The sequence below is a fragment of the Capricornis sumatraensis genome, chromosome 4 (assembly GCF_032405125.1).
Source record: "Capricornis sumatraensis isolate serow.1 chromosome 4, serow.2, whole genome shotgun sequence".
Taxonomy (NCBI): domain Eukaryota; kingdom Metazoa; phylum Chordata; class Mammalia; order Artiodactyla; family Bovidae; genus Capricornis; species Capricornis sumatraensis.
The window spans coordinates 142,951,126-142,978,449 of NC_091072.1; the positions used below are offsets into that span (position 1 = coordinate 142,951,126).

General features: G+C 43.1%; 1 protein-coding gene across 1 annotated transcript; it reads left to right on the forward strand.

Annotated features, from left to right (window-relative positions):
• Positions 1–1,038: 1,038 nt before the first annotated feature.
• Positions 1,039–26,318, forward strand: YBX3 (Y-box binding protein 3). Its single transcript, XM_068970827.1, has 10 exons — positions 1,039–1,318; positions 5,145–5,208; positions 6,213–6,246; positions 9,033–9,122; positions 11,119–11,241; positions 14,192–14,395; positions 19,582–19,679; positions 22,794–22,965; positions 23,843–23,941; positions 25,779–26,318. Exons 1-9 carry the CDS (start codon positions 1,039–1,041, stop codon positions 23,906–23,908), a joined length of 1,131 nt encoding a protein of 376 aa, XP_068826928.1. The 3' UTR covers positions 23,909–23,941; positions 25,779–26,318.
• Positions 26,319–27,324: the final 1,006 nt, after the last annotated feature.

Genomic DNA, 27,324 nt, shown 5'->3' on the forward strand with positions numbered 1-27,324 from the left:
CAATTCGAGCAGAAAGTGGGGTGTGGATTTAGTCTTCTCCCTCCAAGTTTAGCATTATTCTATGCATATTAACAGCTCGCTGTTTGTTGCCCTGTGTGTGTTTAGTCTCTCAGTCGTGTCCGACTCTGCGACCAGGCTCCTCTGTCCATGGGGATTCTCCAGGCAAGAATACTGGAGTAGGTTACCATGCCCTCCTCCAGGGTATCTTCCCAGCCCAGGGAGAGAACCCATGTCTCCCGCACTGCAGGTAGATTCTTTACCGCCTGAGCCACCTGGTAAGCCCCTTACATTGCTGTAAACTGACGTTTATATGAATTCACCGAGGGCTGGACTTCAATTTCCTCACCTGAGGCTCATAGACAAGTCATCCATAACTTCTCTTTCAGGAAGAAGTAGCCAAACAGCCTGAAGACGGCATTATTCCAGTTCTTCATTGCTGTATCAGAAACAGTGTATGGTGCTTCAGAAATGTTGAACGGTTTCACTAGAAAGGATTTAAAAGCGTGCATTTGAGGAGAGAGAAGCGCCGCGTCTCTTGGATGCCCCAGTGTGCCCCTCCTGGAAGACGTGGCGAGGCAGGGGAGCCCTGCGGCCCCTGCTCCAACCAAGCGGGGCGGCAGCGCGCGCTGCGCGGAAAACTCCGGAGCAGCGGGCCAAGCCCCGGCGCACCCTTGCTTTCCTTCCCTGCGCCCCATCCCGGCCCGAGCGGCGAGGGGGCGGGAAAAAGGGCAGCGGGCGCCTTTAAATGCTAATGAAGTCGATGCCCCAACTCCGGAGCCAACCCTCCCAACCCTTTCCCCTCCCCGGGCCCGCGCGCCGCCTAGAAGAACTCGTGCGGGGCCATTTTTGGGGCAGTAAGACCGAGCGCGGAGCCCCGGAGCGAGCGCGCAGCCCAAGAGCGCGAGCCGCCTCCGCCGCGAGACACCCCCACCCAGCCCGGCCTCCGGGAGAGCGAGCCCCCGGCCGCCGCGCCCCCAAGCCGCGCCAACCGCCGACCAACCGCCACCGAGGTGCCCGAGGGACAGCGGAGGAGGCGGCATGAGCGAGGCGGGCGAGGCCACCAGCACCACCAGCACCGCCGCCGCCGCTCCCAGCAGCAGCGCCCCCATCACCACCGCCGCCGCCCTCCCGCAGGCTCCGGCGGAGGCGGCCCCCCAGGACCCTGCGCCCAAGAGCCCGGCGGGCGGCGGCGCTCCCCCGGCCCCTGCCCCGGCCGCCCTGGTCTCGGGCAACCCCGGTGGGGACGCGGCCCCGGGCACCGCGGCCCCCGCCTCTTCGGCCGCCGTGGGCAGCGAGGACGCGGAGAAGAAAGTTCTCGGTGAGTCAGGCGGGGAGGATCGGGGGAAAGGGGGGGGGGGGAGGTGCCGCTCTGGGCTGGGGCCCGGGCCGCCGAGCACGTGTGGGCAACTCCAGCTGCCTGTCTGGGCGGGATGGATCAGGGTCCCCGGGGACGTGGGGTTCCCCCCGACCCTGGGGCGGGCGGCCGCCCATCCCGCAGGCGCTGCGGGACCAAGGCGCGGCGCTCCCGGCCGCCCGAGCGCTCCTGGGTTCGCAAGTTGGGGGTCTTAACTGGGGGTACCCTAGGAGGGCGCTGTCGCGCAGTCCCGTGGCGACGCATCCCTTGGTGCGGAGGGGAAAGAAGCGGCAGTCGGGAAAGAGGATCCAGGGTGGGATGGAAGTGGATGTAGGGATGGGACAGGCACCCACGTGGCATGGGAACTTTGGAGTCCTCGCATAGGATCTGGGCGAGGAGAGCATTTCCTTGGAGGGAAGAGGAAGGCGCTCGGAGCAGACAGGGCAGGGGTGGGGGAGTTGGTGGTGGTGGAAAGTCTTCTTGCTGGGAAGGCTCAGGTGTCCGTCCCAGACGCCCTTCTCACGGGGGCGCGGGAACGAGGCCAGGCTTCTGTCGGCCACATGCTGGCCGAAGGGTGTTGCAATCCTTCTCCGGGGAAACTTGGGTCTCGGTCCCGCGTCCCCCTCCCTCGCCCTGCCCGCTGCTGCAAGAACCACTTGGTGTTTACCAATCACTCTCGTCTTCCCGGATTGTGGGAAAGCGCTTGGTGCAGCAGCTGAAAAAACTTGGTCGGAAGTGAGGAGATGACGTTAGTTCGCAGCCTCGTTATCTTGGGGACTTGTAGCTTAGGAAGGGGAGTCTGAAGAGGAGATGTTCAGGTCCCGGGGGCAGAACGTTACAAAGGATGTCTGTAGTTATTGTTGGTTTTGTCACGTATCTCAGCGTCCTCATTCAGTAACGTTAACGCCCTGTGTGAGGCCTAGGCAGTGGGTGGGGAATAAGGTCTCTAAAGGGTGTGTGCTGTGTATCTCATTCCCTCTTTTTTTTTTTTTTTTTTTTAACCAGGGAAGGTTAAGAGATGGTGTAAGATGCTTCTGAGAAATTTTCAGTATTTTGCATGGGGCATGTTTGCTTTCTGTGAGCCTTGCCTGCCCAATTTTCTAGGAAGAAAATTTTATAGGCAGAAACTTGGAGGAGTCATGTGAAGAAAGTTTAATAGGATCCCATTTTTCCTGCCTTGAGAGGCCTGTGTTCATTTTTTTTTTTTTCTTTAGGCTTAGATTTTACTCAGTTACTGTCAAATGAGCTGCTAAATGTAACATGTGCAGGTTAAGAAACAAAATAGCCTTCATTTCTCTAGGCTAAAAGTTGCTCCAGTCTAGTTCAGGTTGTATTGTGATATTGTTTTCAACAAGCGTTTCTTGGAACACTTCCCATGCCAAATGTCAAGAGAGACAACCTTGGTTTATCCGAAGCAGTGTTAGGATATGTTCTTGATTTATTTTCATATAAAGGAAATTTCTGTTTTTCACTGGATCCCTGTATCTTTCTTGAATCTAAACTGAATTTTAAACTGCCGTAGATATATTTAAAGATGAAGGAACTAGATAAATTAATTTACTCAGCCACCAACTGCTCTGACAGTCCCAGCACATCCCTGGTGGTGAGGTTGTAGGTTTGGGGTCTTTTCGCTGTCACTCCCAAATCTCAGCAACAAGGACAGCCTTCTGCCTGACATTTCAATGCTGTCTCTGTCCAGTATGTTCTGCCATCTTCTGTCCTTAGCCAAGCAGACACATGGTGCCTACAATGTGCCAGGTGCAGTGCTGACTGAAATGGAATTCTGGTTTGGGATTCTCGCATTCTAGTTCTTAGAAGTGGTTCTAAACTTCAGCGTATAGCCACAGGCCAGGGGAAGTAGTTGATATGACCGAAGGAAAACTTAATGAACCTCATGGAAGCTTGTTGGTCGTCCTCCTTTCCCCATCCAGCTCTGTGTATGCGAAGTGAGTTTATGGGCTTAAACCAAGAAGAATGGATGACTGTGTTTGGCCTTGTGAGGTCACTGGAAATTTTTGTGAAATTAGGAAATTTTTAAAAACTAAAGTGGGAATAAAAATAACCTTCCACCTGGATTGAAGTTATCCTTGAAGATCACTTTCATCTTTCTCTTTATTAGTGTTGCTTTTCTAATCTCAATTGTGCCTTTGACAGTGCCTGTAGACATTAACTATATGAAAATGAATCAAAAAGAGTTCCTACCTTTATATTTTCCTTATGTTTTTCTAGTTCATTAATTTTGGGGCAAATAAGACAAAAAGCATATCATTTGAAATAATGTGAGATTTAAAAACATATGATCGATCAAAACCAGTCTGTGTACATTTAGATCTAAAATATATATATATTTTTTTGCCTCTTTGCCCTGTTGCTCTAATTAAAATGCCCTAAAGCCGAACATATTAATAGTATAGTCTCTTTATTGGAGAGAGATCTTCCTTAGTTGGCATAAGAATTGCAGATTGCTCAGTAAATGGTGGGCCAAATGACTTTGAAGGCAAAAGAGTTTTTTGTTTGTGTTTTCTTTTTACAAATAGAGCTAAATAAACTACTTCCCCAAGCATATTCATGTAGCAAAACTCAGAACTAACCCTGCCCACAGCAAAGTAAGCTCTAATTACTGTTTTCTTCTTGAATTTAAAAGCTGAATCTTTATTATTTTTCCTTGGAAATTAAAAATATTGTTTGTGGTTAATTGTTACTTTTATTCTCTCCTAAGCTTTATTCTTTTTTAAAGATACTCTATTGCCACATTTCTTGTCTCACTGAGTTTTGATAATTGTTTTATGCTTTTCCTGAATTTAGACCTGGGCATTTCATAGAGGTACTGGATTTGGTATTCACAGTTGATTCAGAGGAGTCATCTAAAATCATAAATGGCTAAAATAAACATAAATCTGTGAAGTACAAGTTCCATGACCATACTATTGGTTTAGATTTCGTCTCTTGAGTTCTGTTAAGATCTTACATTGTACAGAAATGGTCCTGTCACAGGGGCAAGTAGAGTCAGCAATCACATTGCGAGGGTTATAAGAAAATGCTGATAAGAATTTGGTTTATAGGAGAAACCAAAATCAGTTTGGTTTGATTCCCACCAAATGAAGAGAGCAGGATAAACGATGAAACAGAATCCCAGACTCATCGCAGGTTTGAAAAGGCCTGTTGCGTCATGTCTCGGGGCGGTAAGAACAGAACTGGCCTGAGCCCGCCTCACTTCTATTATTACTCTGGACTCCTCTGATGGGCCCCCATCTGGCATCAAGACAAGTTTCTTCAGGTCTCTGTAGATCAGCTATTAACAAGGAGCTACTTTTTCACTATGTGGAGTTTGCCGACTGTTTCAGAGTGTGAGAGTGATGTGTCAGGTCTCAGGGCTCACCTTGCTCATGTGTCTATAGTCACTTTCATCAAGAGCTGCTTTCAGCATTTGGAACATTTTTCTGCTGTAAAACTTTACAGAGCATGCTTTCATTTTTCCCCTTAAACATTGTTTCCCAATTTTAATCACTGCAGAATCATATAGACTTATGACAACACCTTATCTCAGGACTTCACTGAAACATTTCCCAAGGAAGAAAAGTTCAGTCTTCTGAAGAGTAGTTCCCTGTGACAACCTGTGACAACTTCACTTCCTCCATTTTCTTCTCTCGATAAACTCTAAAGTTAAGCTTTTAATGGTTTCCTCAGGTATATTTATTTAGGCTTTAAATAATGCTATCAAGACCTTAGTGGTATGAGCTTTATCTCTTTGTAGGTCAGATACTAATTTATCTGCTTAATCCTATTTTAGCCACCAAAGTCCTTGGCACTGTCAAATGGTTCAACGTCAGAAATGGATATGGATTTATAAATCGGTATGTGTGTGTATCTCTGCGTGTTTTATTTAAATATGTCCTCATGCTATGGCACCTGCTGTTGGTGTCTTTTCCCATACTTTACTAATGACTTGTGTAAGTTTTCAGATTTCTGAGCTGTGTAAATACTCTCATTTCTAAGCTGCTGATCATTTAACATTAATTGCAATGCATTTCTAAAACACAGATAAATAACTTATTTTATATAATCTAGTCATTAAAAGAAAAAACAGTGGCAGTGGGGACAATAGAGAAAGGGGAAGGGCCTTAAGATAATTGAGTGGGTATCCACAATTTCACAGATGGAGCAGTGGAATCCTAGACTGGTTAAGCAACTTTCCTCAGGTCACACAACTAGTGAGTAATTGAGCTGGATCTGTAACCCAGGTCTGGTCCAAGTCCTGTGTAGAAACCACAGTGTTTTCTTTAAACCATGGTAACTTCTAAGCATATAGGAATGAGAACACAGCTGCAAGTGGTGAGGGTGTTCTGACGTTTTTATATGATACCATCATTTTCTCTAGCCCTCCTAGTTAGGACCCCACCTTCTTAAAAAAAAAGAAAAATTCCTCTAATTTCTTCCTTGTATGTTTTGGTGGGCAGTGGGGGTGCGGTGGGGGTTTAGGGTAGGGTGGTGGTGGAGGGGGGGTTGTTTTAGGTTTCAGTGTAAGGAGAGCCTAGTTCACAGCTGTGCCCTGTCCTTTTAACTGTCTTGCTTTGCTTTTGCTGGGAGGGAAACCTCGGGCTCTGGTTACATACCATGTGATTTAGAGAGAGATGAGAGGTTGACTCTGTGTGCATGAAGCTAGGCACCATTGTCATATGGAAGAGTAAGGTGGGTCCCTTTTGGGTTTAGAAGTTTTTAAGGAGGACTGACTTGAGGCATCTGAGTTTAGAGGACAGACAGACATCTATGTTGTGTTTTGAAGTCCTAGGCTCTAAACTATTGTACGTTTTCCCACTTACCTAGTTCTTTTAACTGTGAGCTTTTTGTCTTCCAACAGAAATGACACCAAAGAAGATGTATTTGTACATCAGGTAAGAGGGACGATAACTGTGATGTTTGCTCTCTGAGGAGAGGGGTGTCTAATCTGCTATTATTATCCCTTTCCCAAAGTGAAGCCCTGCACGTTGCTGTTCTGCTTGAAACTCCTCCTGGGGTTTTATTTTGGCAAGAGGGCCCAGTTCCACATTTTAAGATTAGCACTTAAGCTCTTCTCGTCCATCACATTAACTGTTTTCAGACAGTTTTATTTTTTGAGCTTAATGAAGTAATAATCAGACCACATGCTAATTTTTAGAGCCTTAGAGTCTTCAGCTAAAGCACTTCTATTTCCATCTTAGCAGCCTGTGCGCCTGACTGTGTTTCCTCCTTGTGTTTGGCTGGGCCTCACCTTACCTTCGCCTGGGTGGGTACTGGTTAAATCCTCCTCCATCAGAGCACTTGAACTTGGGTAAATAGCACAGCGAAGCAGATGGCTGGAGTGTGTGTATCCAAAACATGGGGGCTTTCCAGGAGGCTCAAGGGTAAAGAATCCACCTGCCAATGCAAGAGATTCGGGTTCAATCCCTGGGTGGGGAAGATCCCTTGGAGAAAGAAATGGCAACCCACTTCAGTATTCTTGCCTGGGAAATCCCGTGAGCAGAGGAGCCTGGTGGGCTACAGTCCGTGGGATACAGAAGAGTTGGACATGACTTAGCGACTGAGCACAAGCAAGATCCAAGACATAAGGAGGCTCCAGCTCCCAGGCTAGTCCCCTCCTCTGTCCTGCTTAGCACATGTCCAGGTCAAATAGGCCTGTCATCCCCTGTATTCAAAGGAGATGTAGAAAAAGTGTAAAATACAGAAAACACGGACTTCTCTGTACAGGAAGCTCAGTCTTTTTCTACATTATTGACCTAGGATGTTATTCTGTATCCTGGACTTTCTTGGCAAAAGAGATTAAAAGCATGACGTGCACTTAGTTTTCTTTTTGTGTGGTTAATTTCCAGTGAATTGTCTCACATATGTGTGGTTCTTAGTGGATAACAACAGAGAAGTACAGAGACAGGTACCAATACCAGCACATTCACCTCCAGGGCTCTGTCAAGCGTCTGGTTTTCTGTGTTTTCCTGCTGTTTAGGATCCTCTGCACCATGGGGTAGAGTTTGGTGACTGGAGAGAGTGCCATGTCAGAAGAAGTGATCCCATTGTGGTTTCTATCAGTTGTATTCCAGTTGTGCCAGGGTAACTGGAGTGGATTACTTTGTTCAGACACAATGACTTTTAAAGTCAGAACAGACCTAAAGGGAGTGTTGCTTATAACACCTAGGGAGTAATAGAGATTTTTGGGCTAAGAACTCTGCCTTCTGGTGACTGATGGCGTAAAGGGACCTCACAAGGTTCTGTGCCAGTGGCCAGCCTCACTGGCCTGTGAGTGTGTGAACTGATTCCAGCCCCCCGTGAGGCTGGGCAGTGAGTCACCTCGGTGTGCTGAGGCTTGCCCAGTTTAACAGGAAAAAGGGAACGAGCCGGTAGGGAGGGGCTGTTTTTGGACTGGCTGAATGTTCAGGCGGCCTGTGTGTATATCCTGTCCTGAACTGCCTTTTTCCTCTGTGGGTGAGGTCTCTGCCCTACTGGTTCATTCTTTTTTTTTTTCCCTCCCTCCTACTCAGAGTAAGGGAAGGGCTAGATTACACATGCCTAATCGCTTTATAAAATAAGGCTGACCTAGTTCCACAGAAACCCAGAGCCCCTTTAACTGTTTAGAGATACCAGCTGACAAAATGGAATTCATTACAGGAGTTATTTTCTTCCCTCCATTGATTGAAAAAGAGAAGCCTGTTTATAAGCAGGTATTTAGGTGCCTATGTTCACTGCAGGATAACATCATTAACCTTTCAATGTTATTTATCAGGGAGCGCATAGGGATGAGCTGACATGTGAACGATGTGATGAGAAAATTTTGAATAAATATCACACAGTTATAGTACAGGGGTATACACTTCCCCTACCCACCCGCCTCCTTCCCCTAGGCTGTATTTTTATAAACTCAAATCACTTATCAGCCTCCAGTTGGTTTCCTCATCTGTAAAATGGGAGAGGAGAAGGTTGTCAGCAGTGTTTTGTTCTTGAGGTATTTTCATATATTGTCAGAAATATTTATCCCCCCTTGGATTTTTAAAATTTCTTTTGAGGTTAGCGGTTTCTCTTGTTCACTGAAATCTCTATCCCCATATTTCTGTGTTTATGTGCATGTGTAAGATTTTATGGAGGCGGGCCCCATCCCACAGCCCCCACAATGATGGAAAATAGAGTCTGACCCAAGACACTTCATAGTGTGAGGAAGCGCATCTATCCAGTATCACAAGTAGTTCATCAGTATAACTGCACTTTCTGTTTAACCCACCTACCAAGATGAATTTTGAAGGATAACATGAAATCAAGAAAGTAATGTGGAACATAGTTGTATAGTGTTTTTTTGTTTTGTTGTTCTTGTTTTAGAGATGCAGGTTAGTTGGGAGAATAGAATAGAATAGAATAGAATAGTGGTAAAGAACCCGCCTGCCCATGCAGGAGACACAGGTTCCATCCCTGGGTCAGGAAGGTGCCTAGAGGAGGAAATCACTACCCACTCCAGTATTCTTTCCTGGGAAACACCATGGACAGAGGAGCGTTGTGCACTGCAGTTCATGAGATCGCAAAGGGTCGGACATGACTTAGCGACTAAACAACAACGTTAGATTAACGATTTCTTCAGTAGAGCCAGTAAACTTGAAAGGGGTGAACTCTGTGGCCAACTTTGACCTATACTTCATTCAGAATGTTTTTTTAATCTTGACAGACTGCCATCAAGAAAAATAACCCACGGAAATACCTGCGCAGTGTAGGAGATGGAGAAACCGTAGAGTTCGATGTGGTTGAAGGAGAGAAGGTGAGAGGAGATTGTGGTTGGGTATCCAGGGTGCTGGCAATATTTTCTCGCTTAGTAAATGGTCTCTCAGTCCTTTATGAGTTAACAGTACTTTGGATTTTTACTATGACAGAAAGAAGCAATTCTTTAAGTAAAAGTGTTTGATTATTGACTATCATATGCATTGTTTGATGCAGTATAAAAGGATATTTTAATTTCCATTTTAATAAATGATGAACCCCATTTAAATCATGGAAGGAAAAGCTAATTTCTGAAGATTTAAAATGACAAATCTTATTTTGGTACCAAATGTGTTTTCAAGTGAAATTTAAAATTAAAACAGGGCTTTCCTGGTGGCTTGGTGCTAAAGAATCCACCTGCCAGTGCAGGAGACATGGGTTCGATCTCTGATCTGGGAAGATCCCATATGCTGCAGAGAAACTGGACCTGTGCACCACAGCTATTGAGCCTGTACTCTAGAGCCCTGGAGCTGAAACTGCTGAAGCCGCACACCCTCCTAGGGCCCATACCCTACAGCAAGAGAAGCCACAGAACAAGAAGCCCATGTACAACTAGAGCTTAGCCGCTGCTTACTGCAACTAGAGAAAGCTCACACACAGTGATGAAGATCCAAGGCAGCCAGAAATAAATATATAAATAAAATTTTTAAAATTAAGGTAGTTTTTTAGTATTAAAAATTGATAAAAGCTGTTTTGGGGTGAAAGATACCTTTTTGTTTTAAGAATAAAATCAAATATAATCATTATGTTTTCTCTTTGGCTTGGGTTTTGAAAAGCCAGAGGCATCTTGACAGACTATATAACCGCTATCTTCAGATGAAGACTAACCCAGGAAGCTAAAAGGATCATTTTGATGTGCATCGACAGGTTTTTAATGCTGTGATATGTTTAATTCTAATATTAGTAATGTCTTTTATGCTTTATTTTTTAATTGTAAGCTGACTAGTTCACTCCCAGATGATTGCTCTTCTGATCTACACACCATTCATTCTGTAGTTCCTGTTCTAAGCAACTCCCAAACTGTTTCCTGTTTTAAAACAGAAACACTTTATTTCATCTCATATAAAAATTTAAGTGACCTTTACCAATGTGATCCCAGAGTATCTTGCAGATCTTCCAGAGTTCCAAGTTATCTACCAGCAAATGCAGACCTGTAACGATCCCTAATGTTCCATCCAACTAATAAAATTTTATCTAGCCAGGTTAATTTTACCTCTGTGTATTTTCAGCATGTGAGGTTATACAAATGGACATAGAGTGGGGTTTCACTCTTTTGAATCTCCTTTTCCCGAACTTTTTATATTTTTGAAGCATTACTTTATCCGCTTGTCCGTAGAGAATCTAAAGGCTATGTCTGTTTCGACAATAAGATCTGAAGAGGGACTCCTTTTGTGGACACTGTGTATGAAAGCAGGAGCTGAGTCAGCAGCCCTTCATTCCTGCCACTGCCACGCTGGGAGGAATTTCTCTCTCACTAGCTCAGTGCTGGACAGACCACGTGAGCCCATGAGTGGATTCTCTTGGTACCTCACAGAGTAACAGGTTTCCGTATTTTCTAGGAAGAGAACATCATCTCAGTTATTTCCAGTGAAGAATATTCTTCCTGGTCTAGCATTCCTTTGCTCCAGTTGCTTTATATTTACCAGTTTTACGTTTCTTAAAGATAAATATATATACATATTGCTCTTGAATCAAGAGAGCAGAGGTTGTGGAAGCACGCAAGCTGTATATACATCCATTATCTTTTTAACTTTTTACTTTATATTGCCGCATAGTTGATAAACAGTGTTGTGTCAGGTGTCATGCTGTATACATTTAAATCAGGACATCAAGCATCTTGCTCACCTTATTAAAACGAGGGTGTGTTTTTGAGGTCACCTGTAGGAACTTCTAGTACCTCCTGCCAGTCTTAAACCCTCTGGCTGTCTAAGGCGGTGCTTTCGGTCGTTTGGCTTCTTTCTGACTCGAAGGCCGTCTTTGCTTTCTTCCTTTCTCAGGGTGCAGAAGCAGCCAACGTGACCGGCCCGGATGGCGTTCCAGTGGAAGGGAGCCGATATGCTGCTGACCGGCGCCGCTACAGACGCGGCTACTATGGCCGGCGCCGTGGACCGCCCCGCAATGTACGTTGTCTCTTTCATCATCAGTGACCCAAGAAATGTGCGCATCTAAAATTAAGTGTGTATGTTTGAAGCACATAAAAGCTGTATCTTCTCCTGGAAACACAGTGATTTTTTTGGATGGGAAATTTTTCATGTTCAGAGTTCACCCCCACTGGTCTTATGTGACATTTTTGCCATTCAGCAGTTTTATCAGTTTGTTTGCATTTGGCTGCAAGTAACAGCCATTTAATTATCATGTAACAAGAAGGCTTAACTTGGGCCATGCCAAGGTTGTCAGAAAGGTTTTTTCTTCTTTTGGCTCCTTTATCGGCCAGAACCGAACCATGTGACATCCACTGGGTGGGGTGGGGAGAAGGGGCCTGGGGTTTCTGTGATTGGCTTACATCTGGTGTTCATCCCTTGGCGCTGACGCTGTTTCTTTCTAAAGTCAGCCTTTCCTTGGCAAGGAATAGTGAGGAACAGCTCTGGAGTAAGTGATGGACAGTGCTGGCCACAGAAATATTAAGTGATTTGCCTCAATTATGTAACTGTTTTATTTAGGATAGCATTTCCCATTATTTCAAAGTTAAGCAACAATTAAGTCTGAATTTTTAGTCCTGTAGATTGGTACCAATCTAAGTGAAAGGGTTTACAACCAAGTCTGGCTGGAGGAGACTCAGTTTAAAATATTCTTGAGGCATCCAACTTGTGGTCATGAGGACCCTCTTAGATATGAGTCATTTTTTTGATGTTTCTAGAATTAGTACCAGGGATTGGTACTCTGGAATAAAACTCAAGATGCTTTGTGAACACAGGATTGTGGCTATGTGCGTCATCCAGGGAAAACTTTTGAAAAAAGTCTCACCAGAAAGAAGTATTTGCAGACTGAGAATGGTTTATATCTCTGCACTTTGATAGAATAGTATGTTTCTGCTTACCTAAATGTTTCCTCTCTTCATTGTGTCATCTTAAACATGCAGCCCAAATTGGTTTCTATCAGATTCCATGTGGTATCTTGTTTTTCTTCCTGTATTTCTCTTACCCATGTTTTGCTTATCCTGTTTAATTTTTAATAATAAACTGTGTCAGAGACAGTAGGAATAGGCTACCATAGCATCTACTACGTCGTGTTAACTCTTTCAGGTTCACCAGATTCATGGAACACTAGTTGTAATTGTTTTGATTTCTAGTTTACCTCAGAAGTACAAGTGGTAAAAAGCCTTTAGTGAAAAATTTTCCTTCAAAGACGTTTCTCCTCAGCTCGAAATTCTGAAGTCCTGTGTGTGATGTTTAGAAACAAAATTATCAAAATTCTGAAAATAAACATAAATGAAGGTTTTCTGTTGTGATGTCTTCTGGGTCCTGACAGCTTCCTGAGTGTGTTTGGCAATGGTGGTGCCATTGTTGTTATTTTGTAAAACTAATCTTAATGAGAGATTTGGCTATAGAAAACTCAGATACAGAGAAACCTAAAGAGAAAATTTACAGTTTATTCAGTCACACTATTTGGGGGAACATTTTCTATGCTAATATGCCTTTAAATCATTGGAGATTACATCTGATACAGATTTTATAAAGTATAGAGTTACTTGGATTTTCTGAAATTAGACTAGTTGAGGCTATGCTTGAAACTTTTCCTCTTTGAGAATTTCGTTGCTCATGTGGGCTTGGTTTTCTGGAGAGTTCTAAATCTTAAATACTCTCACCCCCAACATCAGTCATTTAATTTTCTTCATTCTAAGTTAGTTCATTTTTTAAAAGCTATAGTTACTTTACTTAAGACTACCTTTGGCATTGCAATTCCCCTTTAAAGTAAGATTTGAAATAAAAAATTCTTTAAGGGATGTTTAGCTGTTTGCTTATATTTTTTTGATATAAAATGTTAGTATGGGAAATGGTAGTTTAAATACAGGAAAAAGATAAAATGAATCAATAGTTCCTTGTGTTAATAAAGTTTGTTATATTCAGAAACTGTATTTATTACTTGCTACTATGTATTAAAGTGCAATTAAAACTTTATTCCTAAACAAATAAAGAGAGGTATGCCATCAGTCAGTGGTTCTCAAACCTTCTGCTTTTTGGACCCATTTATATGCTTAATTATGGGATCCCAGAGTTTTTATGTATGTCTATTAATACTTATTGTATTGGAAAGTAAAGCAGAATTTAAAAGATTTAATTTATTTTAAAATAAGCTATTACTTGTAAATACAAATAACTTTTTTTTTAATGAAAGCTATTTTTTAATTGAATGAAAAGAGTGGTGTTGCTTTAGGTTTTTGCCAATCACTGATGTTGGTTTAATGAAAGACAGCTGGTTCCTTACAGCTCCTTCTGCCTTGGTGCTGTGAGGGACCATGTGTCACTGTAGCTTCTGGGAGATCCAACCCCCGTCCTGCCCCCAACTCAGGAGAGAATGAGATGGGAAAAGACAGCATCCTGCCAGCCTTATGGGAATAGTTTGACCTTGATGACCCCCCTAAGAAGGATTTCAGAGACCCCCATCCACACTTTGAGAACCCAACCACTCCAGGAAGCAAACCACTTAGGACCAACCACAAAATATACAAAATATATTTTTCTTTACTTTGCCCCAGTAGATGGCCAATGTGGGGAGACACATTTGGTGGAGCCAAATATTCTAAACTGTGTAAATGTTTTTTGGGTGGTTAGTCAACTGATACTGACTAATTCTAACTAGATGCGAACTAAATTCTTTAGCGATTAATTGCACTTGCTTTTCTGCTTCTTGGTATTTTATCTGCATGGATCTGCTTTAATCTTAATGTAGCTTATCTCAGGTCATCACCTGATAATCCGGGGTAAATGCATTTTTGTCGATATACTAGAAGGGATCGTTCCTTTGGAGGAGAATTTTTTGTTTGTTTCGTTGATACTCAGCCTAAATGGTATTCTTTGCTTCTTTCCCTGCCGACACCTCCTCTGAACCTCTGTTTCTTTGCTTCGCTAGTACGCTGGGGAGGAGGAGGAGGAAGGGAGCGGCAGCAGTGAAGGACTGGAGGCCCCCGCCGCTGCCGGGCAGTTCTCTGGGGCCCGGAGTCAGCCGCGCCGCCCCCAGTACCGCCCCCAGTACCGGCGGCGCTTCCCGCCTTACCACGTGGGACAGACCTTTGACCGCCGCTCCCGGGTCTTCCCCCATCCCAGCAGAATGCAGGTAAACCAGCACCTGGGACTTCTCTCCGGCAGTCCTCACCCCTCCGTCCTTCCTCTGCCTACTCTTCCTCCTCCTCTTCCAATACCAGCGGCCGGAAATCAAACCTTGCTTTTGGCTTCTCGATGCTGACGCTACTTAACCCAAGCAGACTAGTCTGCTCTTTGAGACTGGTCCTTCTAGTCTCATTTCTAAACGCACGACCACATGAGCCTTGAGCCTTGCCTATACCCAGGGACCCTGGTGGACAAGGTACAGTCTCAAGTTTATAGAAAAAATGAAAGACATAAAGTAGGGACAGGTGAGGGTGTCTAGGAGCTGAACTCTGAAGTCAGTCAGGCCTGAGTTTGAGTCTTATCTCTGCTACTTACTGTGAGCTTATGAGATTAACTTGTCTATCCCTTAAATTCGACAATTGCCTCCACCTTGCGGCTGTGATGATAAAGTCCAAGATAGACTGTAGTGTGTGACAACTCAGGGTGGATGGTGTCTATAAAGTCCTTAATTTAGATGAGATAATGTTGATGATTAAGAAAACCTCATATGAAAGTGGAGAGGATTGTCTTTTTTTTTCATTTTTAATGCAAAATACTGATACAACTATTGTGAACTTGACTTGTAGTTAATAAGCCTTTCACCAAATTTGCAGTTCCAGGAAACTTGGAAATCTTGGGAGAGGACCTCATTTTTGGTACCACTAGCTTACACCTTCTTCCTCTTAGTGTCCTTGGTTTTTGTTTGTCCACTGAGTGTTTTGACTGAACATTGTGTCCAGTCTGTTCTTTGCTGCCCTTTTCCTATCTATCATGCATGACTGTGTTCTTCCTACATTGCTTCTTGTTTTTTTCTCCCCTTCTACTCTTTAACAGCTGTCCCTGACAAATGTGCTAAAAATAGCAAGTAGCCTTACGTATATGGAGAGATTGGGTACATGAGGCATAGTAGGTTTCTTTAGGGCAGCAGCCTGGGCCTCTAGGAAATGAGGACAGGAAGAGTCAGGGAGACTACGACACGCATTTATTTTTAGGGAGTCAGTAGTGCCTTCCTAAAATAATCCTCCTTCATGTTTAGCATATACATATGTACCATATTTTTTGAGTATATGATGAGTATCTTCAATATTGGTTGAAAGAAAAGTATACTTCACCTTAGGAACAGGAGGTTCAGAGCAAAGGGATTCTGCGTGCCGTGCAGAAAAGCAAGTTGAAAACTAATTTTGAAAATGTGTGCATATTCGGGCAACTGCATTTTAGTTGTCTTGGAAGGACTGATGCTGAAGCTGAAACTCCAATACTTTGGCCACCTGATGCAAAGAGTTGACTCATTGGAAAAGACTCTGATGCTGGGAGGGACTGGGGGCAGGAAGAGAAGGGGACGACAGAGGATGAGATGGCTGGATGGCATCACTGACTCGATGGACATGAGTTTGGGTGAACTCCTGGAGTTAGTGATGGACAGGGAGGCCTGGCATGCTGCAAATTCATGGGGTCGCAAGGAGTCAGACACGACTGAGTGACTGAACTGAACTGAACTGAACTGTGTACCGAGGATGTCATATAGCGTGATATAGCCGTGTCCAAATGACTTCCCTTTTTCAAAGATAATAATTCTCGATATTTGGCAAATAAGTCATGGTGGTTACTGAGCTGATATCAACTGTTTGTCATCTCCGAGAAGAGAATTATATGACAGAGGAAAAGGAGCAGCATTGTTTGGCCTCCACTAAGAGACAGATGTTTGGAATCAGTTCTTAGTTTTCCCTACAGCTTTATGGAATTGGCAGTGGTGTCCATATTTTTGTTGTTGTTGTTACAAGTGAAGGGATTTGAGTAGTCTAAGAAATTAGCAACTTTTACCTAAGGTTACATGGGTGGTAGACTTTGGTTTAAACTCGGTCTGTCCAGTCTCCTCCTGTTCTGTCATTCTAGTATATGTTCATCCTTTAGATATGTTCCTTTCTGTTTCTGTGTGTGTGTGTTTGAATCGAAGTTCCTGAAGAAGAAGTAGCTTTGCTTGTTCAGAGAAGTAAGGGAGACTCATGTGGTTGAGATGTTATGGGTGAATAGAGGGCCCTGTAAGAGGTTAGATTAAGGTAGCATCAAGGCATATTAGGCATGCCTACTATAGACCATAATAAGAATTGTTGACCTATCCTCAGTGTGATGAAAAGCTAGTTGAGGGATCTAAACAGGGGAGGAAACATATTTGAGAAATCACCGGACAGTTGAAGGAGGCTGGGCCACAGGAGGCAGCAGCAGAATTAGGGAGACCAGCTCCCTCATTTGCCCTATGGAGGGGCAGTCAGGGCAGGAATTAAGAGTGCTATCAGTGGAGGTGTGAGGAGTGGCCACATTTAGGAAGTGACAGCATCTGATGATGGAGTGAACGTGTGGTGTTAGGAATAAAGGATACCTTGCGAAGGAAGACCAGGTTTGGGCAGAGAGACAGAAGGCATTTGGAGATCTTCTGGACACATTAAATATCACCTCCAAGGGGAGAGAAGTCAACTTGGCAGAAAAATAAAAGAGGCAAGAGGTAGAGAGTGGCTTGAGTTAAGAAGGTGTGATTTTAGAAGAGGTGGGAGACAGTCTTTGGGGGTGTTTCAAAAGTGACCTAAAAGAGGCAAGGGAACAAGGCGTTCACACACCAGGAAAGGCATGAAGGGTAGAGGGAATGGCAAGTACGATACAAAGGCCGAAGGGAGCCTGGAGGGTAGGCGAGACTGTAGGTGCACCTGTGGAGACATCAAAACATAGCTAAAGGCCTGGGCCAGGGAGAGAGGGACTGATACAACGAGGATAGGTAGAAAACTGAGCCAAGGACTGAGTTTCGGATTAAGCAGTTAAGGATTAGGGAGACAAGGAGTCTGGTAGAGGACGATGGGAAGGAGCAGATGGGGAGAGAACGTCCTGGAAGGAAGTGCTGTGTTACGTGCTATTGAGGAAGGGAGGAAGGGAGACTGAGACTAGGTTAGTAGGTTTGGTAACTTGGAGATTAGTGGTATGTGAGGACAAAAGTCTCTGAATTCAAGAAAGAGCAAAGTGGAGGTATTATAGTCCTCTTTGAGGAGGTGTCTGTGCTGGCAGAGGGGGTCTTCTGCCTCTGTATGTATGTATGTTGTCGAGGAGCTCAGAGAAATGGGGCCGTGGCTGGTGGAGGATGTAGGGTCAGGGCAAGGTTTTTGTTTGATTTGACTATGTTTTTACATTGAATTCTCTCCTGGCCTCCCTTCCTTCGCCAACAACCTAAAGTCACTTGGTGGGCAGATCAAATATGCCATACATATACACACATCACACACAAGTAACTTACAGTGTATGTATGTGTGGTATGTATTTGTGTTTGTGTATTATTTCTGCCTACTGAAATGGCCTCAGATCAGTGACACCTTAATAGCACTGAGCATGCCTGGCCCCCAATTTTTCATTTGTGAATACCATTTTCCAATAAAAAATAGAAGCCCTTTTGGAGAACCGGCCAATTTCAGAGCCAGGCCAGAGAAAGTACAATATGAGCCTAGAACATCTTGTTGTGCCAGAAAACAAGGAAGTGCTCAAAGAATGCTGGAGTCACATCCAGAGGACACAAGCCAGCTGGACAGGGCTCCCATTGGCCAGTAATGATAGTAACAGATTACAGCTCAATGAATAAAGTAGAAAACCAGGAGTTTTCTATATAAGATATTAACAAATATAAAAGTTTACAGATGTAAACAAATATATTGAATTGGATGAAGAATGAAACATTTACTGGCTTTTGAAAGTACTTTTTTCACAAAATCCTCATACATTGCAAAGGGGAAAAGCGTACACTTCCCCCGGGGTTCTTCTCAGAGTGAACACTGTCAGTAACAGTAGGAATTAAGTAGGAATTGACACCATATGCCAGCCAACAGGATGCAGTGAGAAAAATCCAGAGCACTGTTGTGGCTTCTCTTCCAAGGATGTGTAATTCAATCATGTGGAGACCCTAAACAACCCCGAATGAGGAGTATTTTGCAAAATAACTGCCTTGTAACACTTGAACGTATCAAGATCATGAAAGGCAAGTAAAGACTGGAGAACTGTTCCAGTTACAGAGACAACTAAATTCAGGGCATGGCTCTAAGTGAGTCTTTTTATTGTAAATGACATTATTGGGACAACTGACGAAATCAAATGGAGTCTGAGGTTTCAAGTCTATACCCTCAACCGCCCTGTAACTTTGAGATAATTTAAAGAAGACAGTTGGAAAAGATGGATGTTATTTCAGCATGTTTATATGCCTGGATGGAGCTGATGGAGGAGAGGAGGATTGAGAGTTCAAGTGCCCTCATAGGCCAGAGAGAAGGGTTGGCTTTGTCTGTGGGCATGGACCACTTAATCAGTTGAGTGAGAGAAGGAAAAGCAGATGTAGGTGTAGGGTGGTAGATTTGATGGCGAAAGAATATAGAGATTCTTCTTTGATTGGTTCTCTTTTCTTAGTGAAATATGGAGAAGGAAGGGATATTACCTTTGAGTGGGTAAAAGCAGATTGAGATGTGTCTGTATCATGAAGAAATTCAGAGATTTTGGATGGGTGGGTTGGTTGGTTAGTTTTTTTTTTCTTTCTTCCTCTGGAAGTTCTGTAATAATTCCCCCAGCTTCAAATAAATTTCTCAAGGAAGTATTTTTTATTATTTATTGTTATACTTCAATTAAATATGCAAACAGATAAAAGGAAAAAAATTGTAAAAAAAAGGAATCAGAGGTAAAGGTGTGGTTAAAAGGTGTGGGGTGACCTTTGAATGTAGAAACCATTACTGTATCAAAGGGGTACCCCATTTGTAGAATGAGTGGGTCTGAGTTTGAAATTCTCAGACCCACTGAGGATTCTCATTGCTCTAACATAGTATATCATTCCATTTCCTTTTGCAATAAAGGTTTTCTTTCAGGAGACAAATGGGACATTTTAACATGTTTAATGTTGTAAAATAACTTTAGTTGCACTGGGATCAGGAAAAGACTGTCTAGTGGGACTGAGTCTGTCTTTCTTTCCTATCGTTCACGCACATTTAATCAGTACATGGTTCACTGATAGGAGATTCCCCAGCTTTGTAAATGAAGCCTTTTATTTTTTTCCTTTAAAAGTTTTGTTCAATGCAACTGTGTGCTGTGTCTCTCATATCCTGCATTCTGACACTCACTTCAGCTCTCCTTGCCTCCCTCCAGGCCGGTGAGATTGGTGAGATGAAGGATGGGGTCCCAGAAGGAGCGCAACTGCAGGGACCAGTCCATCGGAATCCAACTTACCGTGCAAGGTACCGGAGGTAGGTGATGTCGCCTGCTGACCAATGACCAACTGAAGAACTTGCCAGTGACAGTAGGGCGGTTGGGGTTGTTGCAGGTCTGTTTTTTTTTTTGGATTTATTATGTAATGAGGAGATGTGACTGCTTTGACCATATGTCCAAGGTTTGGTGGGGCTCTGCAGTACATGTATTTTTAGATGGCTATGTGTCATTTCCCCTGTTCCGTAACAACTAAAGTTTCTAGTTATCCCTCTACCAAAGCATTCTTTGTTTCTGATAACTTTCACATGATGTAAATTCATACTTAATTTTTATTTTATTATATTTAATGAGATGAGAGCAACAGAAATTAACTGATATGTTATTCAGTGGTAGCTCTACAAATGAAGGAAGAATTGGCTGCCAGCACGCATTTGTGATACAGTAAGTCCCCTACATGCCAGTGAGTTCTGTTCCAAGAGCATGCTTGTAAGTCCAGCATGCTTCGTTCATAAGTCATAAAAAGTTAGCCTAGGTACCCACCTAACACAGTCAGCTAGACAGTACTGTACTATAATAGGTTTATAATAATTTTCATGCAAATAACATGTACATAAAAAACAAATAATTTATTTACAGGGCAGCAGTGGAGAAACAGACATAGAGAATAGACTTATGGGCATGGGAAGAAAGGAGAGGGTGAGATGTATGAAAAGAGTGACATGGAAACTTACATGACCATATGTAAAACAGATAGCCAATGGGAATTTGCTGTATGGCTCAGGAAACTCAAACAGGGGCTCTGTATCAACCTAGAGGGTTGGGATGGGGAGGGAGATGAGAGGGAGGTTCAAAAAGGAGGGGATATATGTATTCCTATGGCTGATTCATGTTGAGGTTTGACAGAAAACAACAAAATTCTGTAAAGCAATTATCCTTCAATAAAAATTTTTTTAAAAATTAAAAAAACACTTTTAATCTTATATTACAGTACCTTGAAAGTACAGTAGTCCAGTCAGTACAACAGCTGGCACACACGGGCTGGCAAGAAGTGACCAGTGACCAGGCAAGAAGAGTTACTGACTGGAAGAGGGAGAGGAGGTGGGAGATGGTGGAGCTGAAGGACCGTCAGCAACAGGAGAAGGGGGGCAAGCACATTTGCGTCTTTGAAAGTTTGCAGCTCATAGGGGACTTGCCAGACTGAATGTTCTGATAATGAAGCGGTCTAATGCAGGGGTTGAATCAACTAACTACAGATCCAGGTGTCTGTGTTTAAATTCCCACCCTACGACTAGCAGCTCATCTGTAGCTGTATGTGTCTCCTTCTCATAAGTTTCAGGACTCCTCTTAGACGGAGTCACCAGGTTTACAAAATGGACAATAAGGAATATCCCACAGTTGTCAGTAAGGTTAGATGTACTCTAAGGCATTTAAGATAATCAGAATGTTGCCTGATAGATAGTAAGCCCTCGATAAATTGATTACGACTACTACCAAGGATTTTAAGAGTAGTGAAAGGAGTGTTGTTTTATTTCTGCTTTATCCCTTGTGAAAACCGAATTGGCTAGACTCCCCAAGATTCATTATAAGCTTTTTATATTGTAAGCTCCCTGTTCCTTTGCCCTGTCCTTGAAGAGCTTCATTCATGAACGACGTCCATACCCCCTTGAAGTTTGGCAAAATGGGATTATTGACAGGAGAGTAAGGACATTACTGGAGCTCTCCTGATTGGCAGCATTCTACATTCTTTTTTCTCACAAGATTCCTTGTAATTTTAGATGCTGTCATTCTAATGATTCACTACTAATGACTTTGGAAATAAAAGAAGCTTCGTAAAAATGTCTTAAGGAAAACAGGAAAAAGATCCTGCGGGTCCCAGTTTTGTCAATCTCTAGCTGTGTGTGACCTTGGGAAGGTTGTATTCAAACTTTTTGACCTATAAAAGCAGCAATTCAATGTGATTCAACCAAATACTCACCTTTAAGCCTCTTGGTTTTCTCACTCTAAATCTTAAACTCACAGAATTAGCCTTGAAATTAAATGAGATAATTAACATGCAAGCATAGAGCACAGGCCTCAGCACACGACTAATGTTAGTTTTCTTGCTGTGTCGAATCCCCTTAGCCTCCACGTCTTCAAGGCAGGCTGCCCACAGAGGGCAGATACCAGGCACTTCTCTTAATTTTTGCACCCACAGTGCCTGGTAGGACAGAGCCTATGTTCTGTAGGTGTTTGTTCACTGCAAATAGTGTTCAAATGAAGGAGGAAAATGATTGAATTTTTTAAATCTCATCGTCCTTTTGTTCCATTTGCCATATTCAGTTCAGTTCAGTCGCTCAGTCGTGTCCTACTCTTTGCTACCCCATGAATCGCAGCACGCCAGGCCTCCCTATCCATCACCAACTCATGTTGGTGATGAGTTTACTCAAACTCATGTCCATCGAGTTGGTGATGCCATCCAGCCATCTCATCCTCTGTCGTCCCCTTCTCCTCCTGCCCTCAATCCTTCCCAGCATCAGGGTTTTTTTCCAGTGAGTCAGTTCTTCGCATGAAGAGGCCAAAGTACTGGAGTTTCAGCTTTAGCATCAGTCATTCTAATGAACACCCAGGACTTATCTCCTTTAGAATGGACTGGTTGGATCTCCTTGCAGTCCAAGGGACTCTCAAGAGTCTTCTCCAGCACCACAGTTCAAAAGCATCAATTCTTTGGTGCTCAGCTTTCTTCACAGTCCAGCTCTCACATCCATACATGACCACTGGAAAAACCATAGCCTTGACTAGATGGACCTTTGTTGTCAAAGTAATGTCTCTGCTTTTGAATATGCTATCTAGGTTGGTCATAACTTTCCTTCCGAGGAATAAGCGTCTTTTAATTTCATGGCTACAGTTACCATCTGCAGTGATTTTGGAGCCCCCCAAAAATAAAGTGTGACACTGTTTCCACTGTTTCCCCATCTATTTGCCATGGAGTGATGGGACCAGATGCCATGATCTTTGTTTTCTGAATGTTGAGCTTTAAGCCAACTTTTTCACTCTAGCCTTGCATAATTCTGGGAGTAAGTCTTGATCCCTTGACTTTTTAAACCTTTAAAGACAAAACCTGCTGTTCTCGAAGGCCCTTTCCAATTGCACATGTTCTCTTTTCTCTGCTCCAGGGGCCCTCCTCGCCCACGACCTGCCCCAGCTGTCGGAGAGGCTGAAGATAAGGAGAATCAACAAGCGGCCAATGGTCCAAACCAGCCACCTGCTCGCCGTGGATACCAGCGCCCCTATAACTATCGGCGTCGCCCCCGTCCCCCTAACGCTCCTTCACAGGATGGCAAAGAGGTGAGGCCAGCTAGTCAGAGGACACGCTGCCAGACTACCCTGGACCATGTCAGCCTTTAGTATTCCCTCCTAAGAGTGGTTTCATAGTCTGAAAACTGAGGCCAAAAAATATGTATCATATATGTATCTTTATGTATAATAACATTTTCATAAAGGTATGTATATATACAGAGAGGGTGAGAGAGACAATGCCTTGCCCATATCGCAAACCAGATATTTGCATTCAACCAATTAACACTCTAGTCAGAACAGTTCAGTTCAGTTCAGTTCAGTTCAGTCCGCTCAGTCGTGTCCGACTCTTTCTGACCCCATGAATCGCAGCACACCAGGCCTCCCTGTCCATCACCAACTCCCAGAGTTCACTCAGACTCACGTCCATCGAGTCAGTGATGCCATCCAGCCATCTCATCCTCTGTCATCCCCTTCTCCTCCTGCCTCCAATCCCTCCCAGCATCAGAGTCTTTCCCAACGAGTCAACTCTTTGCATGAGATGGCCAAAGTACTGGAGTTTCAGCTTTAGTATCATTCCTTCCAAAGAAATCCCAGGGCTGATCTCCTTCAGAATGAACTGGTTAAAGCTCTCCAAACAAAGGACAGCATTTATAGAGAGGAACCTGCCTCTCAGCATGTGTTGAAAGTAACTGTGTATTTTTTGTGACTCTCAGCTGTGAAGAGTGATGGTGTTTAGTTGCCGTTTGGAAGCCATTCTTCAGTGGTTCTAACTTTTGACTCCAACTTTAAGAGTAGTTAAGAATTTGCACAGTGATTTACCTCTGCAGGCAGGAAGATCCCTACTTGTGAGACCTTTCAGTCTTGAACTCTCCACTGCTGTGGACATTGGTTCATTTCCAGTTTGCGGTTTTATTGTGTGTTTCAGACCAAGGCAGGTGAAGCACCATCTGAGAACCCCGCTCCAGCTCCTGAGCAGAGCAGTGCAGAGTAACAGCCGGCTCCCAGGCACCTTCACCATCTGCAGGTAGGTGGCCCATGCGGAACTGACGTTCTCTTTAAACAGCGCTGATTTCTCAGCGGTAGCACAGAGCAGTCTAAACTAACCCTGCAGTTCATCTGGGCCAGCCTCTTATCTGCATCAGGATTCTGAGAAAGAGATGTTTCGGTGGTGAAATATCTCTGAAGCTGATCTTATTTTGCTTGGTTTTGGTGACATAAACGTGCAGACAGAGTTAATGAGTGTCAAAGTCATTTTTCTAGATAGACAGTTGTCAACTATTAACACCGTGGATTTTTTGAAAGTTTTACTTTTGTGACCCCTAGTGGCCAGTTTGATAATTTTAAAGTGCCTGCGTGCTTGCTCTGTGGCTTCAGACTCTTTGGACTAGCCTGCCAGGTTCCTCTGTCCATGCAGTTTCCCAGGCAAGAAACTGGAGTGGGTTGCCATTTTGTTCTCCAGGGGATCTTCCCAACCCTGGGATCAAACCTGCATCTCCTGCTTGACAGGCGGATTCTTTACCACTGAGCCACCAGGAAGCCCAATGCGCCTGACAAGGCTTCATTTTAATAACAGAAGACTGATCTGTGGAACAAACAGGAATTATTTTTTCCTTCCCATTTCCCTTTGATAGCCAGCATTATTTATGTGTAGTGCTTGAGAGCACTTGTGTTTACCTGTCCAGTGCAGGATCTGCTCCTCATTCGCTTGAATGCTCTTGAGCAGTTTATTTATTCTCTGCTACAGTTCTGTCTGCTGCGGGTAAAATAGGGATATTGACTGGTCTGGGTATTACAAAGACAGACGTAGTGATATCACACGTATGAACTACCGAAGCAGGGTGTGGCGAAGAATAACCTCTCCATAAAGTTAGCTTGTTTTTCTTCATTATTACTTCCTGCTTTTTTTCTGTCTTCTTGCTAAAAATCTTGGAAATTGTATTTGTATAGGTAGAAATATACTGGAAAGACTGATTGAGCGAGTCTTAAAAGACTATATAAGCCATAGTTGGTTTCATTCTGGGTTTTTCATCTAATAAATCCTGAGAATTTGATTTTTTAGTATTTCTTGGTTGTTGCCCTTTTCATGAAATAAATAAGGAAGTAGCTTTTAGTTAAAAGGGTTTTAAGCTTATAGTAGTAGTGTTATTTTTTCAAAAAATTAATATTTCATAAAATTTTAAGATCATTTAAAGTTTCTACATTTTAAATGCCATCTGCTTTTATATGCAGAGGTTTGGATTTAAATTAGCCTTTCACAAGATAGACAAGTGCTATGCTGAAAATATTCTGTTTTACCTCTGGGTAGCATGAGCAATTTATCATAGAAATAAATTCCATATTCAGAGTTGCTTGAAATAATTAACAGGATTATATATTAACCATTTGGCCATAACCTTTTAGTAACATTATTTCTAGGTATTGTTCCAAAGGAAATAATCCAAAATATAGTGGGAAAATTTCTATTATAATCTAGTATTGGAGAAGTGGTTAAATATTGAGATATATCCATATTAGGAGATACCGTGTAACCACTAAACTGATTATGAAGAATTATCAATGTTATAGTATCATTATTTGAAAAGGCTTCATGATGATAATTTTCTTTTTTATAATTTTACAGAATTTTTACCATTATGCACTGAGTGTTCTTGTTTATAAAAATGTTTTATTAGAAAGTTTCCATTAAATTCATGTTTCAGTTTACAAATCTCTAAAAGGTACACATGGAAGATTTTGTTTTGAGCTTTTGAGTTCAGATTATTTTTTGAACTGCATAAAAAACAGGTAATTTTTGCCTTTTTATTCTGTAACCCTTGGTCATCTTGTCACCCTTTAATAAGTCTGATGTGAATATTTTCCAGGTGACTTAATTAATGACCATTCAAAAAATAAAGCAAAAAGCAGACCACGACCTTACGAACACCAAAGAAACGTCCAAGCAATAAAGTGGAAGATTAATAACCAAAATGTGGACATTAGAATGTTGACTACACTTCTTTACGAAACAGACAACTACACGAGGAAAACGTCAGCCATTTTTTCCAGCAGCTGAGATCCTGGGAATGCCTGCATATAACAAGAGAGTGACCTCCCCAGTTTCAGCAGCCACTAGGTTTATATTTTTTTCTCCTGGTTTTTACTGTTTTGGTAATATGAATTGAAAGAAGAATTATTAATACCGCATGGGGAGACCCCTCCCAACCAAAGAAATCTGAAATATATAGTAAATGCTTTTTTTTTTTTTCTTTTCTGTTCATTTTGGATGCTGGTGCTAAACTTCCAAGTGTCATGATTTAAAAAAGAAATTTTATTCCCTTCTTATTTATTTCTAGGATAAGGGGAGGGTAACATTTTGCTTTCTTATGTAACTCTCTTGGAAAATATGCAGTACGAAGTTCCGCAAAAATAAAATTTTTACCCTTGAAAGGAAAGATGTATAACTGGAGAATGTTTTTCTATCTGAGCACATGTTTTTGTCTTTTTTCCTTACTTCATTCACTGAATTGTAAGCTCAAAGCCAAGTGTACAGGTGGATTTGTGCTATTTAATAAATGTAGGGGCCTGAGCTGAGAGCAGAAGAAATGGGATTCTTTGGGGAGTGAACAGGTTCACATGTGAGCTCAGCTCTAGGCATGCTTGGTGCTCTCAGCTCCTGAGTCATCCTTGTTGAGGTGGTTGATGACATTTCAGTTAACAACTTCCTTTAAATTATTGAAGGGGTTAGTAGTCCTAACATCTTTGAACTTGTAACTGTAACGGCTTGGCTTTCCACACCAACTGCTGTGTCCTAATTGTCTACCTGTGTCTTTCGGAAAAGAGGAAGGGCTCCTCTTTGCAGCCGCACTACAGATTTCTTCCCCCAGGGAGTAGATGGCGCCCCCAAGTGGAGAAACAGTACAGCGCTGCTGCTGCTGCTTGCTGCTGCTGCTGCTTGCTGCTGCTGCTGCTGCTGCTGCTAAGTCGCTTCAGTCGTGTCCGACTCTGTGTGACCCCATAGACGGCAGCCCACCAGGCTCCCTCGTCCCTGGGATTCTTCAGGCAAGAACACTGGAGTGAGCTGCCATTTCCTTCTCCAGTGCATGAAAGTGAAAAGTGAAGTGAAGTTGCTCAGTCGTGTCCGACTCTTCGCGACCCCGTGGACTGTAGCCTACCAGGCTCCCTGTCCATGGGATTTCCCAGGCACGAGTACAGCACTGCAGTACACGTCAATTCTATGTAGTCACTTCTCAGACCCGCTGTGCCTATCAAATGATTTATTCCTTAAATCAGGTACCTCCTGAGCCTGGGTTTGAGTCATCCACTGTTCTAGAGGCACAAACCCACAAAAGACCCACTGAGTTTGTGTGTTAGTGAAGTTTTCTGTTATTGGGTACTGAAGGTTCCTAAAAACTGCAGTTATAAACACTT